At 48.7% G+C, this 20,547-nt stretch overlaps 1 protein-coding gene across 2 annotated transcripts in view; it reads right to left on the minus strand.

Annotated features, from left to right (window-relative positions):
- Nucleotides 1–1,072: 1,072 nt before the first annotated feature.
- Nucleotides 1,073–20,547, minus strand: part of OTUD7A (OTU deubiquitinase 7A) — a gene marked incomplete at both ends in the record, with an annotated part of 181,761 nt that continues 162,286 nt past the window's right edge. For both annotated transcript variants that reach the window (XM_080808681.1, XM_080808680.1), the window contains 3 exons: nt 1,073–2,518; nt 4,875–4,959; nt 5,141–5,255. In XM_080808681.1, the coding sequence (XP_080664807.1) occupies nt 1,073–2,518; nt 4,875–4,959; nt 5,141–5,255 (1,646 nt within the window). The remainder of the gene's footprint in view (nt 2,519–4,874; nt 4,960–5,140; nt 5,256–20,547) is intronic.

Genomic DNA, 20,547 nt, shown 5'->3' on the forward strand with positions numbered 1-20,547 from the left:
GGGGATGGGCTTCGTTCCGGGCTGCCCTCAGCCTCTTCCCCTTGGAAAGGGGCACAGGCCGGGTTTCAAAGTAGCTTAGTGTGGGGGCTTACACAGTGACCTCGCCTCTCTCCTGGGGCACCCGTAATCACTTCCTAGGGGCCCTCCCGCCATAGTCCACTGTGGAAGTGTCTTCAAAGGAGCAATGTGAGCAAGCTGTCGTCTTCGCTCATACATGGGCAATTCCAAATAGTGAGTTCGGAACCTTGCTTTTTGGACCCAAGGTGTCTTTGGAAAGCTCCTGTCACCTGAGCTGCCCGGCACCGGGAGCCATCACTACACCTCACTGCGCCCTGCGAGGTAGGTTGTCCAGTGCCCATCCTAGGACGCCTGTGGCTTTGATGGCAGTGTGAATGTTGCTCGAGCCAGGGGTTGGGTTTTTTTTGGGGGGGGGGAGCGTGGAAGGAGGTTTTGCTTATGCGATGGAGCGGTGTATTCCTAAAGGGCCCCCGCGACCACCATACCGCGTGAGCGGGCGGCACCCTGCCCCCTGTCCTCCCGGGACTCCGGACTTGGGACTCGGGAGGGAAAGCAGGTGCGAGCCCGCAGCACAGCCCCCGCTGCAGTCCCGGGCTGCGGGTTTGCTTCTAAACCCTGGGTGGTACCGACCGCACACGTGTGATCGCTACGTGGAAGAGGTCAGTCGCTGGGCTGGAGTGGGGGTGGGGGCGGGAAAAAAAAAGCAAAAAAAAAAAAATGTAAAACACTCCCTTCTAAAAACAAAGGGCTGCAAATTTCTTTATTTCTCTTATTGAGGAACAAAAATACTCTTGCAATGGCTATTGAGTTTCCACAGGTACGAGGCAGATGCTAGCTAGCACACCCACTTCCAACAGTATGACTTGTTTCCTATCCGTCTACTACCTGAGTGGCGTCAGTGTAGGTTCAGGCACCATTAGGAACGTTGGACCAAACACGTACACAGCACTGACCGAGGAGTCGCCGGCCTTCCGGTGGACCAGGGCATGTAAAAAAGACACCGACAGAATGGAAAAGGAATCCTTTATGGTAAAAGCTGGCGCGCGCGCCGCCCTCAGGGCCGGGCCCCGCGCGCCTCGCGCCGCCGCCGCAGCTCCTCGCGGTAGCAGTACGAGCAGTAGTGCTCGGTCTCGGCGCGCCCGTAGAACGCACAGTTCTCGCGCTGGCAGCGCCGCTGCGCCAGCCCCGGGCCGCCGCGGCCGCACTCACCGTTCGAGCGGGCGGCCGGCGCGTCGGCGTCGGCGAACTCCAGGCCGTCGCGCGCGGCGCCGAAGCCGTTGGTGTAGGTCTGCGACTTGTGCTCGGCGGTACCGGCCGCCCCTGCCGCGCCGGGCAGGGCGCCCGGGACGGCGCGCGCCAGCGACTCGACCGTGTTGACGGTACGCAGGGCGGCGGCGCGCGCCGGGCTGTAGCTCTGCGACGACAGCGAGCGGTTCTGCTGCGGGTACGTGGCGCACGGCCGCAGCGCGCCCACGGTCGGCGCGCACGCGTCGTCCCGCGCGCCCGCCGCCTGCACGTGGATGACGCTCTGGCGCGCCGGCGCCGGCGGGCTGCGGCCGGGCAGCGGTCCGCTGGCGCCCGCGCGCCGCGCGCCCCCGCCGAGGCCCGGGGAGGCCGCGCCGCCCGCCGCCGCCCGCGCCGCCCGCGTGCCCGCCGCCGGCCCGGGGCTCGGGCGCTCCTTGAGCTTGAGCACCAGCTGCGTGGGCGGCCCGGCCGGCGGGCCCGGCGAGGCGCGCTCGGGGCCCGGCGCGCCCTCGGTCTCTGGCCTGCGCGGCGGCCGCTTGGCCGTGGAGGCGGCGGCGGCCGCGGCGGCGGCGGCGGCGGCGTCGCGGCGTCGCTGCTCCTGCTCGGCGCTGAAGCGCTCCTGCGCGCTGGTCAGGTAGTAGCCTATCATCTCCTCGTGGAACTGGTGCCGGTGGCTGGTGAGCAGCAGGCCGGCGAAGATGAACTTGCGCTCGCCCTGCATGGCGGCGCGTAGGATGTTGAGGCTCAGCTTCACGTCCGTGCTGTACTTCCAGGCGTCGCCCCGCGGCCCGCCGCCCTTTTCAGCCGGGGACGCCCCGGCCGCCTTGTCCGTGGGCGAAGGAGTGGTCTTCTCCGACGGCGACGTGCTAGCCGACGCGCCCGACTCCTCCTTGCTGCCCTTGCGCGACTTGGCCTTCTTCTCCTTGCCGCGCTCAGGTGCGTCGCCGTTCTTGCCGTTGGCGGAGTTAGCGCGGCCCATCTTGCCGTGCACCAGGCCGCCCAGGCCGCCCATGTTTTTCTTTAGCTTGATGCCCAGCGTCTTGCTGAAGCTACCCAGCTTGTTGGCCACGGAGTCCGCACGGGTCTTGTCCTTCTCCTTGCGCTGCTTCTCCTTCTCCTTGTCCTTGCCGTTCTTGCCATTATTGCTGTTGGAATTGCTGCACACCGAGTCCCGATCCGAGTCCAGGGAGTCGGCCAGGGACTGCACGTCCTCCCCCACGGAGGCTGTTGGGGATTCCGGTTGTGCCAGAGGGGCCTGTAGCGGGAGAGGGTCAGGGAAAGAAGGAAGGTGTTTAGATAAGAGCCATCCTCACGTGCCACCAACAAAGGCAGACCACCCTGGCTCCCAGTATGCTAAGGTGGGGCCTTGGCATCTCACTGCCCCAATCCAGGATGCCTTTTGGTGAGCTCAGGTTGCTGGTAGCCTGGAACGCCGAGGCGGGGAGTTTGGGCAAAAATGAAGATACCCACCTGGCTCTGAGCTCCAGAGCCTAACATTTTAGAATTACCATGCCCAGATTCTGCCCTTCTAGCCCTGGCGAGGCTGGTCTATGACCAGACACAGGTCCCGGCTGGCCTCTAGAGCGAGAGGCCTTCTGGAAAGGATCACACTTCACCTGCATCTGTCGGTGTCTCTCCTAAAAAAGGTTTCTCACCTGTTCATTCCAGGCAGGGGATAGACCTCTTGCCCTCACATTGGAGCAAATATGCCCTTAGTTCCAAGACTGACCATTTTACTCTAGGGTTTTCTTTCCACAGATAGGCAATGTGGAGTGTTAAACTGAGGATTCTGAAGCAGGACCTGCGCTTAGCCGGAAAGATGTTACCATTCCCAGAAAGAGGTCTCCTAGGGTGTGAGGAGGGAGCATCACTGTGAACACCGTGGACAAGGCTCACGGCCAGCCAGTAAGGATGGCAAGGCCAGTGTGGGCACCTGGAGGACCATGGGGGAGGTGGAGAGCCTGAGAAAGGCAGTGAGTGCAATCTACTGCTGCCTTGTGGAGGTTCCTTCTTGAGGCCGAGGAGAGAGAATTCCCACAGCATCATTGGATGAACAGCAGGAACCTCCCCTACTAGAGACTGAGTGGCTGGAGCTGGTGCTCACCCCGAAATGGGCTTTTCCTGGCCTCCAGGGGAAGATCCTGGGAGAAGGCCCCATTGTTCTGTCATTTTATTGTTGTCCTCTCCCTCCCCCAAGCAAGTCCAAGAGAGGGTTCCAAGAGACCTCCTGCAACCAAGTCCCCTGGGGGACTCCAAGCAGGAGCCAGCCCTCACCACCTCCCAGTCTGAAATTCCTTTCTTCCTCTTCCCACCCTGTCCTGGGTCTGGAAGGAGGTAGAGTTCTCAAAATGGTTTCTCAGTGACACAGAAGGGCAGAAGCTCAGGGGTTTAGCCCAGGAAAGGGGCTGTGCTTGGTGCTGGCAATGGCCATTGGTGGGAGCTCAGTGAAGAAGGAGCCCTGGCTGAAATGTCCTCGGGGTGGAAGGGTCGTTGCGGGGCCCTAAATCTGACATGGGGGCCTCCATGGCTTGGCAGGGGATTCTGCTCATTGCAGTGCTGAGCTGTGTCCCAGCCCAAGAGCCTCCCGATTCTAGATCTAGAGTTGCTGTCTTCACACCATATGTGTGTGCTAGGAAAGAACACCCCCAGCAACACGGGCATCATCCAGGCAGTTGACAGGTCACTGTGGAGGTTAAGAGGCAGGACTCTGGAGCCAGGCTGTCACCAGCTGTCCCTTGTGTCCTCAGTATAATAGGTATCAGTACCTGCCTCCAGGAGTCTTACAAAGATTAAATAAAGATAAAGGCTGATGTATGAAAACATCCTGAGCAGGGCCTGGCATAGCCTGGCTACCGACTCTGTGCCAGGCACCATCCTACCGCGTTCCTCCAGTTGCCCTTTTAATATTGCTTATGAGACCCACCTCGTGGCCATTGGCCAAGTATACTGATGTCTAAGGGGGTCTTTTTTTTTTTTTTAATGTAATACAAATCCCTTTCACTGAGGGTTCACTATTGAGATAACAAAAACATCAATCAGACATTTAAAGTGAATCCTCAGCATCCAGAAGCAGGGACAGAACAGACTCTCCCTGGGGGAGGAGCCCTGTGGGGGCGGGCAGCTCCTCTTCTCACTGCCCTCCCAGAGGATGGAGAAGGCGGAGAGAAGGAGGGGGCGCTGAGGAATTGCGCTCCCGGTTCCCTGACTTTTCCAAGGACCCACACACAGTTTATAATTAATTCTGCTCCGCTGCAGCACATCGTGTTCCGATCTCGGCAGAGATAGTTTTGTGTTGTGACTTGCCTTCAGTTTGTTTTCTGAGTGGGTGTGTTTATTCCTCTCCTTCTGGAGAAAATAAAGGGACCAAAAAAAAAAAAACCCCACCAACCATCTCCCTAGCCGGAGCGCGCGCCTACATACGACACGCAAGCACGCGGGCACACACGCTCCAGCGAAACCCGAGCCCCCTCTCGCCAGAGCCAGGCCGGGCGGGCGCAGGGGAGACCAGCCCCGGGCCGGCGTTTGCAGGCTGCGCCCCCCGCCCGCGCCGGCGGCGAGCGAGCGGCCAGGACCCAACCAGCTGGTCGGGGCCCGACGCATGCCAGGCTCACCCGGGTCTCCGAGGGGATCCGGATCCACGTCACATTCATGTAGCTGTGCAGAAGGTTCAGCTTGGCTTCTAGCGACAGGATCAGGCTGGTGAAAGAAGAAGACCGAGTGAAACGCGCCCCAGCGGGCCCGCGCTCGCCCGCACGCACCCCGCCCGCGGGCACGCCAGCTGTCTCGGGAGGAGCGCGGGCGGCCCAGCCCACGCCGGGAAACCGGGCGACGGCCGCCCTTCAGGGCGTTGGGGGAGGGGCGCGGGGGAGGGGCTCACTGGGCCAGCCGGGCGTTATCGTTGTCGTCCTTCCCCCACTCCCAGTCCTTCCCGGGGTCCACGGCAAAGTGCAGAGGCAGCAGCTTGTGCTCCGAATCCGTCAGGGGGATCACGGCTGGAACGGAAGAGAGAGACGCGGTGCCAGGTGGCCCACGGGCGGGCTGAGAGGCTCCAGGCCCCAGCAACCCCCAGGGAGGCCAGAAAAGGGAGTTCCAAGACCAGGTGTCTCCTTAATTAAGGAAACCGAGTGGAGACGAACACAGACCATCTGTGCCGGCAGGAGCATTAAGAGCACAGGTGTCAAAACCGCTACGGAGAGTTTAAAATACTTCATATTTATTGTGGACGTGGAAGAGCAGTTGGAGACATCACCTGGGCTCTGCTAACGATTTGGGTCTGTTAGAAGAGAGGTACCGCGGTCGGGCAGCAGACAAAAACAAAAACAAAAACCTATTGCTGTTTCTGTTATTTCCGAGGAAGGACCCAAGCCGGGCTCTTGGTCACCTCACAGTGTACAGATTAGGCAAGTAAGGGCTGCCCGCCAATCTGCTCATTTGTGAACTCATTCAATAATTCTGTATTAGTTGGGGGAGGAGGGGAGCTCCCATGAGGAGCTCCCAGGTAACCAAAAAATCTCATAATCTCAGGTGGTGACAAGTACCCTGCAGAGTGAACCGCAAACCCCCGGGTGGGGGGAGCTATGGCAAGCCTTTTAGGGCGGGTCAGGGAGGCTTCTGAGGAAGTAACGTGTAGGCGGAAACCGCAGCGAGGACAGACTGGCCCGCACCCAGGGATCCATTCATCACAAACACTCCCGAGTGAAACGCCCACCTGGGGAAAGTCTTGGCCCATCTCAGAAAGGCTGGGGCGGAGTGGGGGTGTTCACAGGGTTTGCCTGGATCTGCTAGAAGCTTCTGAGCTGCTGTGGGACCCAGCGCCCAGTGAGAACAAGAGAACAGCTTAAACAGCTTGCTCGTCCCCTGGGTTTACCCTACCTCCGCCTCCTCACTCTGCCCCTCCCTCCTCCTCCCCCTCGCCACCCCTTGGCCATGAGCCTGGTGTCATTTCCCATGATTCATGGCAAGGGTGTCGCGGAAAGAACAAAAAAGCAAATAAGTAAATAAAATCTATGACTGAATACTATTAAGAGTTTACTTTCTAATAAAAGACTGCAAACACTGACTCACTGCTGCCCTCCAGTGTTGCTGAGAGAAAACAGGAGCACAAATAAGCCTCCACTCCCAGATAAAGGAAACACTGTTTTGCCGGGGGTGGGGGGTGAGGGTGTTTCTGTTTAAAGTGGCTGGGGACAGGCAGTACTGTGCTCTGGTTTGGTCTGTCCAGGGAGGCTTGGTCTGCCCCAGCCACAGGCGGCTGGGTTCTGCCTTGACATGGCCATGACATACAGGCTGCCCCTCCCAGGACTGCGCGGCTGGATAGTCACACTCAGGGAAGGCTGCATGCAGGGCTGCTTCAGGACCTGCCTCCCTCCGGCCATGACCAGAAGCCTCTCCCACAGTTCCACGACTCAACACAAAGGCAGAGAGAGAGTTGGCCTGGCTTTCCATCCACTGGGAAGGGGTGGGGATGGCAATGGATCCTTCTGTAGACACTTGCTAGGGCAGCATAGCTCTCTGGAGTGCTTGATAAAGGCACTGATTCCAGGTCACCAGGCAGATGGCCAAACCAGAATGTCCAGGAAAAGGAACGAAGGATTATATTTTAATTAAGCATCCTCTGTGACTTTTAAAATCATACAAATCTGGAAAATATTGTCCTAGAGCAATAACCTGTTGGAAGTAGTTACTACAGGTACAACTTGGACAATTTGGGTCTGGCTGTCCACTCCCTTCCTGGGGGGAGGGGTGCTGCTGGGAGGTGTCCGCCCAGCCATGGCTACACTTCCCAGCCCCCAGCACTTAACAGGTGCCTGGCTGCACCGATGGCATGAGAGCAGAAGCACTGTGGGAGGTGCTGGGCAGTGTGGTTAGGTGTGGGCGGCTTATCCCCACACCCCTCCCCATCCTCCCGTATGCTGAAAACGGTCGTGCTAGAAGGTGGCAGGGGTGAGCTTCTGACTCCCCCACTTGGAGAAGATCTACTTGCCAATCAGGAACACCCACTTTAGACTTTATTTGCATGAGAACCAAACTTCTCTCACTATGATTTTTGCTTTATTTGTTTCAGATAAACCAACCAACGTAGTACAGATCCACATGCCCCTCAGCCTCAACCCCCTACCACAGGGCTCCTGGGAATTTTTATCCTCAGTCTTTGGATTGGAACTGACTCCCTGGGCTGCACCCTGCTGAGCAGAAGGTTGGACTCACCCGAAGTTGCTAGAACCTGACCACTTAGGTCTTGGGCCCCTCTCAGCATGAGTGTTAGTAGGGTGAGGGCCAGGTACTCAGAGAGGCTCTAGCGACGTGTGTGCTTGCAACGAAAGGCATCTTTCTTCTCTGCAGAGGGTACAACTGTGGCATGTGGGTGAGGGCGAGGGCCAGAGGGACTGAGAGACCAACGCATAGCTGCACAGGCCGGGAAGGCCTTGAGAACAAGCATTAGCTGCAAGCATTAGCTGCTTTGGATGCCTCTGCCTCCCACTTTACAGATTCACCTTTCCTGATTGGAAACCTGGCCTCACCCTGTGAGATACGTAGTGATGGGCTACTTGCCCTCTGGTGGCAATGTCAGGAACAGCAAATGCTTTTCAAAATAAGCCAGCAAATTATTTTTTTCTTCCTTGAAATGGATCTCCTATTTAACCTGAAAACATACAGACACCATCTCAAACCCGCCTGGACATATTTTCAGTACTTATTTTCCAAAAACGAATGGACACTTCTAGCTTCTGTTTCCAGAAGAGTGTGGTGCTATCATTACAACAACAACAAGCTAGACAAACTGCAGAAACACAACTTTCCTTTAACCCAGTAGAGAGTGGAAGTCACAGGGCAACCAGCTATCTCCAAGTCTAAGGACAGATGGGTGCACACAAGGAGAAATGGGCATGACTTTCACGTAAAAAGAATTCAGCTAAAATTGCTTATAAATTGGTAAAAGAAGAACGCAGTCTAGTGAAAGAATATTTAGAACTCTGGGGGCTATAAGGGAAATTCAAATGTACTTGTAGACCCCTTTCCGTGGGACCCAACCTGGTGGTCACAAAAAGATTGGAAAGAGTTCTGAGAAAGTGTCCTTCAAAGATCTTGCTCCCCTATGTATACTAAAGAACAAAAGCTTAAGTTGTGAGGTCAGGGCAGTAAACACTGTTGGCCTTAGGGCCCTGGGGTCTTTTTCCAGTAAAGCTTGAGGTGGAAGGAGGAAATAAAAAAACAAAACAAAACCAAAAAACCCCTCTTTTTCCCTGGGGAAGGGGCAGGGACTATATACTGAGCCCAGAACTACAGCTGGGGAAGGTCACTCCCTTTCTAAGATCCAGGAACACAATACCAGCCTAAGACAGAAACTTAATTAGAATAACAAAAACATCACCCTTCCCACTTCCACACCCAGGCTAATAAGCTGCAAGTAATAGCAGAAGAGGGACAGAGTTTAAAGAAAGGGTGCAGGAAGGAGACTGCGAGAAAAACCTTCCAGAAAACACAAGATATCACTAGTTAGATTTTAAGGCTGAGTGCCCTAAGGGCAACCAAAACAGCAACAAAAACAAAACCTACCTCAAGTCCTGACTAGACTGATCTAAGCCCCATGCTAAAGATGTAGCAAAAGGTAAGGCACACTAAATTCCAAGAATCAAAATGATGTACCTCAGTCTTTATTGTCCTATTCAAGATGTCTAGCTTTCAACAGAAAACTGCTAGCATAAGAAAAGACCAGAAAACCCCCCCTCAACATGTTGACAAGAGACAAAGCATTTGACAGAACAAGACTCAGCTATGACACAGGTATTGAAACTCTCAGACATGGAATTTAGAATAACTGCTTAACAAGTTGAATACTCTAATAGAAAAAGGGGATACCATGCAAGACTTGATGATTAATTTCTCCCCAGCAGAGAGAAGAAACTTAGAAAAAAGAATCAAGTGGAAATGCTAGAAATGAAAAAACACAGTAAGAGGGATGACAAATGACTTCAAGGGGCTGATCAGTACGCTTTACACAAATGAGAAAAGAATCTGTGAACATCAAGATGGACCAATAGAAATTACTCAAATGGAAACACAGAGAGAAAAAAAGAGTTGTCTGGGGGCGGTGGCAGGGAGGGGAATGCACAGCAGAACATCCAAGAGCTGTGGTGCAATACCAGACTGCCTAGGATCTGTGCAAGTATGATCCCAGAAGGAAAAGAGAGTGCAAGACAAGTGATATTTAAAGAAATAATGGCTGACAGACATTTCCACTGTGAATGACAAATACCACCATAGATCCAAGAAGCTAAGAAAAAACCAAGTAGGAGAACAATACCACCACTAACACCACCAAAAATATTCCTATAGTTAGCATATTTAAATTGCTGAAAACCAAAGACAAAATTGTAAAGGCAGCAAGAGAAAAAAGACACATTACATACAGAGAAACAAAGATAAGAAATACTGCAGACTTTTCATGATAAAACAGGTAAGCCAGAAGACAGTAGAGTGACATCTTTAACATGCTGAAATAAAAAACTGCTAATCCATAATTCTATACCCAGAAAAAATATCTCTAAACATGGAGACATGCTTTCTCAAACAAAAATTAAAAAAAAAATTAATTGCTTATAAAACGGCCTAGAGAAAAATGTGTATATATATTGCACTAGGAAATATTAAAGGAAATTGGAAATTGTTTAAGGGGAAGGAATATGCTACCAGTAGAAACTTGCATTTTACATAAAAAATGAAAAGTAATAGAAGTGGACTAAATGAATATGAAAATAAAACTCATTTTTCTTCCTTTTAATTGTTCTAAGAGACTAAGGTAAAGAGAGCAGCAGTGTATTATGTGTTTATAGCATCTGTAAAATAAAATGCTTGACAGTAATGGCACAAAAGATGGGAGGGAGGGATTGGGAATCAACTGTCATAAGATGCTTATATAACACATGAAGTAGAATATTCCTTGAAAATTGAATCTAATTAATTAAAAATGTTTATTGTAAACTCTAGGGAAATCACTAATAATGAAAAATAGAGGCATAGTAAGTCAATAGTGGAGATAAAATGGAGCTATTAATAAATTTGTTTAACCCCAAACTCACTTATCCAACCATATGATTAATACCATTAAATGTAAATGGTCAAAAAATACCAATTAAAAAGCAAAATTGGGGGCACCTGGGTGGCTCAGTCGTTAAGCATCTGCCTTTGGCTCGGGTCATGATCCCAGGGTCCTGGGATTGAGCCCCACATTGGGCTCCCTGCTCAGCAGGAAGCCTGCTTCTCCCTCTCCCCCTGCTTGTGTTCCCTCTCTTACTGTGTCTATCTGTCAAATAAATGAATAAAATCTTTAAAAAAAATAAAAAATAAAAAAATAAAAAGCAAAATTGTCAGAATGGATAGAAAAAGCAATACTCAATTCTACTGACTACAGGAAATTCATTTAAAATATAAAGACACAAAAACTAATGATGCACTATATGTTGGATGCTTGAATTTAAATTAAAAAAACAAAAAAGGAAAAAATAAATAAATATAAAGACACAGATAGGTTAAGAGATATTCACTAAGTATAAAAAAGCTAGAGTGACTATATTAATGTCAGATGAAGTAGACTCCAGAACCAGGACTGTTACCAAAGATATAGAAAAATATTATGCAATGATATAGGCTCAATTCTCCAAGAAAACATCACAGTCCTACATGTGTGCATGCTCTTAATGACAGAGCTTCAGAGTACTAAAAGCAAATACTAACAAAAATGAAAGGAGAAACAGACAAATCCATTATGATTAGAGACTTCATCATTTTTCTCTTAGTAATTGACAGAATAAGTAGATAGACAATCAGAAAGGAGGCAGAAGACCTGAACATCATCAGAGAGCTTGAAAGAATTGACATTTATAGAATGCAACTAGATCAGAACACATTTATTTTTAAGGGAACATGAAATATTCACCAAGATAGAACACATTCTTAGCCCACCTTAGCAAATCTGAAAGAATAGAAATCATAGAAAGTTTGTTCTCAGACCATTACTAAATAAAACTATAAACATATAACAGAAGATATTTGGGGACTCCCCAACTATTTGGAACTTAAACAACATGCTTCTAAATAATCCACGGGTCAAAGAGGAAGTCTCAAGGGAAATTACAAAAATAGTTTGAACGCAATGAAATGGAAACACAATATATCGAAATTTGTATGATGTAACTAATCAGTACTCAGGGGAAAATTTATGGCACTAAAATGCTTCTATTAGATAAGAAGAAAATTTCCCAATTTGTAAATCCAAATTTCTGCTTCAAGAATCTAAAAAAAAAAAAAAAGAAAAAGAAAAAAAAAAAGAAAATTGAATTCAAAGGTGGGGAGGAGGGAAATAATAAAGAGCAGAAATCAATGAAACTAGAAAGATAGACAAATCTGAGAAATCAAAAGCTATTTCTTGGAAAAGACACATAAAAACAATGGATTATCCAAATTCATATTTTAAGAGGTTAGGATAACTGGTAGACTAGGCTTTTAAATGATATTAAGATGTTAATATTCCTACCTAGTCAATGCACATTTATCATACCTCAAGACCACATTTTAGAATGTTGAACTTTTCATTGTTAGATGATTGTACTTTTAAATGTGGTTGTAAGAAATAATGCAGAGAGATGCTGTGTATCTAACCCTTAGGTGCCTCCAAGCTAACATCTTGCATAACTGGAGTGTATTATCACAGCCAGGATATAGACTGGTATACTCCATTTCTCTGCAATTGTCTTTCTCTACAATTCAGATTGCATAAATTCTCCATGCATTCACTTGTGTGTGTGTATGTGTATTTGGTTCTATGAAATTTTATCACATGTGTAGATTTGTGTAATGCCCTCAATCAAGATACAGAATGGTTGCATCCCTACAAGGGTCCCTTGTGCCACCCTTTTATGAACACACCCACTTCCTTTCAACACTTCATGCCTGTCCCTTATCCTTGTCCACCACTGTGATGGATGATTTTATATGTCAACTTGACTGGGCTAAGGGATGCCCTGATAGCTAGTAAAACATATTTAGGGTATTTCTAGAGGAGATTAGGATTTGAATTGGTAGACTGAGAAAAGGTCATCCTCACCAGTGTGAACAGGCATCATCCAATCCATTCAGGACTTGGATAGAATAAAACGCGGAGGAAGGAGGAATTTGCTCTTTTTTCTTGAGCTCAGATGTCCAGCTTCCCTTGCCATTGGACATTGGTACTACTGGTTCTCACGCCTTCAGACTCGAATGGGAAATTGTACCATTGGCTCCCACTTCTTGGGTCTTTGATCTCAGAACTGAATTATACCACTGGCATTCCTGGGTCTCCGGCTTGCAGATGGCAGGCAGATGGTGAGAGTTCTTGGCCTCCAGAAGTGTGTGAGCCAATTCCTAAAATAAATCTCTTCTTATATATATCTGTTTATATCCTACTGATTCTGTTTTTCTGGAGATCTATGACTAATAGAAACACTCATCTGTTGTCCATCTTTATAGTTTGGCCATTTCAAGGATGCTATGTAACCAGAATCATATAGTATGTCATCTTTTGGGACTGACTTTTTAAATTCACTGTAATTCCTTTGAGAGCCACCCAAGTCACTGTATGTATCATATTCATTTCTCTGTACTGCCGAGCAGGATTCCATGGTATGGATGTACCATAATTTCTTTAACCATTCACCCAGGAAAGATGTTTGGGTTGTTTCCAGTTTCGGGCTATTACAAATAAAGCTACTACAAACATTTGTGGATATGCTTTTATGTGAACATAATTTTCATTTATAAATTTTTCATTCATAAATTTTCCTTTCTTTGGTATACAAATTTTTTTTTCTTCTATGTCTGGGTCATGTGGTAAGTGATGTGTAGTGTCTTAAGAAACTGCCAAACTGTTTTTTTCGAGTCTTACATCCTTACCAGCAATGTGTGAGAGACCTGGTTTCTCCACATCCTCTCCACCATTCAATATCATCACTTTTCAAAAATTTTTAAATTTTTAAATTTAAAATTTAAAAATTTAAAACCTGCCATTCTGATAGGTGTGGAGTGATAGCTCATTGTGTGTGTGTGTGTGTGTGTATGTTTTTAAGATTTCATTTATTTATTTGACAGAGAGAGAAATCACAAGTAGGCAGAGAGGCAGGCAGAGAGAGAGGAGGAAGCAGGCTCCCTGCTGAACAGAGAGCCCGATGCGGGGCTCCATCCCAGGACCCCGACATCATGACCTGAGTCGAAGGCAGAGGCTTAACCCACTGAGCCACCCAGGTGCCCCTCATTGTGGTATTGTGGTTTTAATGTTGAACATCTTTCAATGTGCTTATTTGCCACCTGTACCTCCTTTTCGGTGACATGTCTGTTCATGGCTTTTTCCCATTTGGATTTCTTTTTTTTTTTTTTTTTTTTACTGTTGACTCTTGATAGTTCATTGTATACTTCCGATACAAATCCTTTGTTGATATGGGGTTTTTAAAATAGTTTCTCCAACTCTGTTGTCTTTTCACTTCTTAATTGTTGCTGTTTTGTTTATTTGTATTTGTTTTTGTTTTTTTTGTGTGTGTGTGGAACAGAGGTCCAATTCATCAGTTTTTCATTTTTTTGGATCATGCTTTTGTGTCATGACTTAGAGTTCTTTGCCTAGCCCTGGGTCCCCATATTTTCTTTGAAGTTTTATAGTTGTACATTTTATATTTATTCCATGATTCATTTTGAGTTAATTTTTGTATTATTAAGATTTAGGATCAGGTTCATAGTTTTGCCTATGGATGTCCAATTGCTTTATCACCATTTGTGGAGAAGACACTCCATCCTCCATTGAACTGATTTTGTTCCTTTGCCAAAAATCAGCTAAGCATATTTGTGTGGTGTTATTTCTGGGTTCTATATTCTATGCCATTGATCTCTGTGTCTAAACCTCAATCAATACCAGGCACTGTTATCAGGAGCTCTATATTCATTACTTACAATTCTTTCACCAGTTAAAGGATTCTTGTTCCAATTTTCCAGAAGAGGAAATGAAGGCTCTGGTACATAAATAACTTGCCCAAGCCAAAGTTAAAGTTGGGATTTAAATGTAGGTCTGCCTTACTCCACAATGTACAGTTGTTTTTTTTTTTTTTCTATTATGTCACACTGCCTTTCTCTGAATTATCTAAACCTTAGTACATTGGGAACATCTAATCTTATTCATTCTTTATTCATTCAACATTTATTAAATACCTCTCAGGTGTCTTGATGCTAGAGACACAAAGATGAATAACATATCATGTCTAGCTTCAAGATGTTCAGGATCTGGCTGATGAAGAACATGGACCCTTCAAAAAGCAATCTTTGTTGTCCCCTTTCTCTCCCTGACCCCACCTCCCAGCATAGCCACAGCTCGGTTCTCTGTCTGAGAATGGTCTCTGGTTGGCCTGATGTAGAGTCCCTGGGTGGGCAAGGAGTTTGCTTTCTTGTACCTCTGGGAAAAATCAGACCCACTTTATTAGGATTTGCTTCACAAAACCTTGATGTGCAAAGCAATGGCAGTCCTTTACCTCTGACTACTGCAAGGAAAGGGGCTAGCTCCTGGCAGATGAGCCACAGATAGCCTCACACTCCAACCTGCCCACTGGTTTCTGATGGGGTAAAAGTTTCTTTCCTACAGAACTTTTCCTCCAGACAAATGTCTGCTGAAGAAATCCTCTTAGTGGGCCTTAGGTTACCAGGAAACTGTCCATTTCCTCTGGTCATACGTGGTACCACCAAGGCCTCTCTAATCTTGGGGAGAAGGCTGCCCCCAGTGTTGCCTGTTCAGGCCTGTGGTAGATGATGCTGGGTCACTGTGAGCACACCATGCTGTGCCTGTCCCTTCCAGTCTATCCTGGCCACACTGCCTCTATCATTACACAGTTCAGATACTTGGCATATTAAGTACCCATGAAGGCAAGTTGTGATTTCTATGAAAAGCAAATGGATTATTGGAAGGCAAGTTGAAGTAGATGTAGGTATCGGGCTCTGGCAGACTGCAGGTGGGGCAGTGGGAACAGCTTTCCCAGAGGGAAAGAGTGCTAGAGTTTCTAGCACAAATATTGTTTAGAATTATAGGACATGGTGATGATGCAAAGCCGACTGACTTTGAGTTGGTTTTATTATTGTTTTAAAATTCTCTCTAGACAGTGCCCCTTCCTGTATACCTTGGAACTGGGTGCTCCCACTGTGAAAGAGACAGCCAAGGAAGACTGGAAATAATCACTATAAAAGGCCGGGAGAGTTTATACTTTGCATGGGCTTTGCTCCTTTTAAAAGAAGTTTAAGGGGAACTGGTAGCAGGCACATTAGAGGTATGACACCTACAAAAACAAACAACACTGGAAAGACGGTAACAACAGAAAGGAGTCTGGTGCTTTCTGTGCACATTCTACGTGGAGTTGACTCACATGATCCCAATGATCTGTGGATCTACCCTGCAGAAGAGGAAATGGAAGTCCAGAGGTACTAAGTATCCTAACCCGTCATCCAGCTAGTTACCAAGCGAGGATCACAGGTGGCAAACACAATTTCTCCAGCTTTAACGTTTATATGTAGATACGGTCTTTGGCTTGGTCAGTGGTCTATGGACTGAACTTGCTGTATAGACTGAATGTGTCCTCCCAAATTCGTATATTGGGACCTGTCTCCTAATGTGATGGCTTTTGCAGTTGGGGCCCTTGGGAGGTGATCAGGTCATGAGGATGGAGACCCCATAACTGGGATCGGTACCCTTGTAAGAACAGACACAAGAGAGCATGCTGTCTGTCTGTCTCTGCCATGTGAGTACGGGAGAAGGCAGCCATCTTCAAACAAGGAAGAGGTTCCTCACCTGATGGGGGACCCGCTAGCACCTTGATCATGCACTTCCAATCGCAGAACTGTGAGTGGTAACATTACTTTTGTTTAAGCCACTCGATCTATGGTACTCTCTTATAGCAGCCTGAATGCATTCAGACAAAACTGGAAATCATGCAGACTGGAATTCAGGGAATTGTACTGCCAAAGAAATGCTCAGGCTAAGGAAGCTCAACCCCTGGGCTCCTGAACACCCAGAGTGGATGGTGACAGTCTCAGCCCCCCGTGAGTGTCCTTGGTGAATGCACCAGACATGGCTGCCAGGGTCTTCTCATGCTGTCATGCTAGTCAACCAAAAAGCTTGCTCCCCATGTCCAAGAGGACAGGACTGACAGGACTGCCATGCTTTGCTTCTCTCCCCTCTTCTGAGGGGGGTTTGGTGGGGAGCAGTGTTCCACCAGCACACACCAAGGACACACATAGTATCTGTAGGTCCACAAAAAGCCCAGTGCAGCCTGATGGAGAGGGCTGCACATGATGCTGGTTGGGGCTGGAGCTGATTCAGGACTCAAGGAAAATGGTGACTGGTGTGCTCCTTGGGGAGTGCTCCTCATGTGCCATGGAAGGCATGGTGGGGGAGCCAGGTGTCTGGCCGCTGTGGAGCTCAGGAGGCACGTGGTAGGGCTCATCAGATGGGAGCCCTGTCATCAAGGCACATTCCTGCTTTCACATCTCTCTAGGCCCTCAGGATTACTGGTCAAAGACCCTCAGCCAGTTCTTCCCACACAAGCTGACCACAGCTGGTATCCCTTTGGAAACCAGAAGGACAGAGCTCCATGACCTTGAAATCCTTCCTGCTGATCCTGGCTACCTGGTGGCTCTTTGCTGGGTTTGTGGGTCAAGAACCAATTTTAAAGCAACAACCCTGTCTAGTCCCCAGTCCCTGGGGTGCAGGGGTCTGAGCTAAAATTCTAGATGCTCCCCACACCAGTTCTTCCTTTTTTTCTATAACGAGGAGCCTTTGCAGACAGAGGCTTCCTCCTCAGGGGCTGGGCTCTGGGCTCTAGGAGGAGCAGCAAAGGAACGTGGCACAAAGTTCAAGAGGCTGGCTGCAGACCACAGAGGGAAGGCAAAGCTGTGCTCTTGCCTCCTATCCTGAGCTTTATCTTTCAGTGGTAATCTGCAAACTTAGAAAGTGGTTAAAGACAAGGGAGGCTAATTGCAAAGACAATGAAGGTAATTTGCATTCCTTAGGCACCTTCTGGTTTCCAAAGCCGCCTTGCTTTGGAAATAAAATAAATTTATTTGATTCTTATAATGTCCTATAATAGGTGGGTTGTTCCATATTTTCTCGTTATTGTACTGAGACAGGTACACAGATGGGCCAATTTGTTTGGAATATGATAAAGTGACTTTGAGTCAAAATCACTTTATTTTAGATTACTATATTTACAAAATTATATTATAAAATTCATTTAAATGGGGTACTTCATATTGATAACATGTGAAGAGAAATTTTTACTTAACAAGAGATGGTGCTGTATATTATAGATCAATCCTGTGAGAAAAAGCATGGTTTGCTGTCAGATAGATGGGAAAGGAAATTTTAGACTCTATTTGGTTTGGGCAATAATGAACTATAGATTGACACTGAATTTAACCATGAGCTGTGCATCGAATACAAGATTAAAAACTGCTTTTATGACCCGTTATATGGGGTTACTCTGTTTGGCTCCACAAAATCCCCAAATGACTCATTTTTATAAATATGGCATACTGTTTTCTAAGTGGCAAGAGAAAAAGTTTCAGGCTGCTCTTTGCAAACACTTTTTTCCTGCAAATACCACATTTTGAGTCTCTGTTTCCAATAAGTGAACAGCAGACTCTGGTGTGATCATCTGTAAACACTGGTCTTAGCTGTCTGGAGCTGACTGACAGTTACGTGAGCATCACTGCCCATGTTCTTATTCACACTGGCACCCCCCCCCCATCTGTGACCAGTGGGATTTTTAGGGACCGTGGTACACTGATTTCTGGGTAGTCTGAGTGGGAGGCCTGAAGGGACAAGGGCAGAGCTCCTTGAATTCTCTGTGGCCCCTGGATATGCTCCAAAGGCTCTCAGGTTGTTTATACTTAGGAGGAAAAAGCTATTTAAATAATTACCTTATATATTGATTTTTTAGTAAAGAATAGCCCCGAGTTACCAAGTGCCAGGTGCTGGTTTATCCCAAGCAAGCTTTGGTTTGGGTACCACTTGCTGTACCCCCTCTCTGGGAGATGCGCGTTCCCTGAAGACCACCCTCTTTGGCCAAATCTCCTTTCTGGAAGTCACACCGTCCGACCTGTCCCAGCAATGCTTCACCAACTACAGCTGCTCCCTGGGGAGCAGGGATTGTCCACCCTTCCTCAGTTTCCCCCACTGTCAGGTGTGGATAGAAAATGGTGGTGGGGGGAGCTATTAGTTGTCCTTGGAAAGAACACTTCCTGCACATAGGAAGTGCATGCAAGTTGTGGTGTGGCTGTGGGGTGCAGACCCAGCCCAGAGCAGAAGTTTACAGAGTAATCTGAACACGTGGTCTCAGGGAAGCCCACAGGTGTCATGCTTGTGGGCACCGGGGGGCCCTCCCTGCAAGCTGAAAGATCACAGCCCAGGGTGTCACGGGGCAAAGGACTAACGTCGTCTGAAGCATGGATGTGGAAGCTACCAGGAAAGTATACATCCTTTTATTTTAAAAGTCTTAAAATGGATTGGAAAAGCCTTGCACTCTCATCGTGCCCACACCTGACCAATCTCTTCAGTCCCCAGCCTTCCCTCTGCAAGCCCCTGCCTCGCCCTACGAGCAACCCTGGTCTGCAAGACACAGGAAGACTCTTGCACTTGGAGGCAGCTGACCTCACCGGTGGGTGGGGAGCAGCCCGGCTGAGGCAGAAAGAGCTCTGAGAGAGTAGTGAGTTCGGGGCGCCTCGGTGGCGCAGCTGGTTAACCATTTACCTTTGACTCAGGTCAAGATCCTGGGGTCCCAGGATCGAGTCCCGTGTTGGGGTGGGGGCTCCCTGCTCAGTGGGGAGCCTGCCTCTCTCTCTGCCTCTGCCCCTCCACTCATGCTCTCTCTCTCTCACTATCTCAAATAAGTAAAATCTTAAAAAAAAAGTATTGAGTTCTTTCAGAAGATCGTTTCGACAGGGAAGACACTGAGATGAGAGGTTTAAAGAATGCCTCTTGCATATTTAAGGCTTTAGGAGCTTGCACACACAGATGAGACATGCTGGCCCAAGCAGGAGGAGGAAGCAGGTGGTGGGAAGAAAGGTCTAGGTCACAACCTAGAATACACTTTTTTTTTTTTTTCTTATTTTGAGGCTCCTAGAACATTGTTCCTGAGACACAAGGACAAGATGACTGCCCCGCTGGGGCCTGTGATGACTGTATCTATTGGCTTTCAGTCCTGGGGTGCTGGGAGGTCTTGGGGGGCACCCTCCACAAACAAGGTGTCCTTTGTGTGAGGCGGGGCACCACAGTGGCTGTGTGATGACCACACTTGACAGTGGGGGATCAGCAGGTGTCCTGGAGCTTAACCTTCCCAGTCTCATCTCCCACCTGCTCGAGGACTCAAACAGCAGTCGGGGCCACTTGCTCCCGAGCTTCTGGCCCCACTGAGGTCTGAGAGTCTCCTACATTGAACCCATGCTGGTAACTGCAGTGTCAGTGCGGTTTCCATGTCCCGCCCCTCGCTGAGATGCCACGTGACTCGAGGGCACAATCTGGGACTTTGTTCCCTTGCTCCAGCATCCTGAGTGGCATGAGGAGACATTGGGAGCATGACAAAGAGCCCCATCAATGCCTTGGGGTCTCCTCCAGCTTCGGACACTGGTCGCTAAATTTGGGGCACCTGGCCCTGGAGCTCACAGTTGCTGCCTCTCAGCTCTCTTTGTATGAGCCCAGGTCGTCTAGTGAGGCTCTGCTTTGCTTGCACTCATGCCTGAGGCCCAGTAGCCGCTGGGTCCTGCCCCTGGGAAGGAAGGAATCCAACCCCAGGTACTCATTATACCAGGTTAGCCCATTTAACTGGGTGGCCAGTCACAGGTGCCTGGAATGGTGTGCCATCATATCAACATTCTCAGAGAATATTTGTACAAGGACATCCCTGCAGCTCAGGTCCACAGGGTTGTGCAGGAGGCAGCTGGAGCCCACCCACAGCCTGCCCCTGACCACGGGCCAGACCTGGCTCTCGGAATGCCTGGCAGGGCATGGAGGTGGCAGTCCTGCCCTTTGCGCTGCTGGACCACCAGTGGGATGACCCCTCTTTCCCTGGAGTGGAGCTGTGAGCATTAGCCACATTCTAAATATCCGCGGGGACCTGGTTCACCCAGAGCTTGCAGAAAATTACTTTTTGAACAGCCCACCATTAGTGATAATGGGCCCTAGGCTATTGAGGGGCTAGGGGGCTCACGAACCCTTAGTCAACAGCATCT

Source organism: Martes martes (genome assembly GCF_963455335.1).
Source record: "Martes martes genome assembly, chromosome: 7".
In the NCBI taxonomy this organism is placed as follows: domain Eukaryota; kingdom Metazoa; phylum Chordata; class Mammalia; order Carnivora; family Mustelidae; genus Martes; species Martes martes.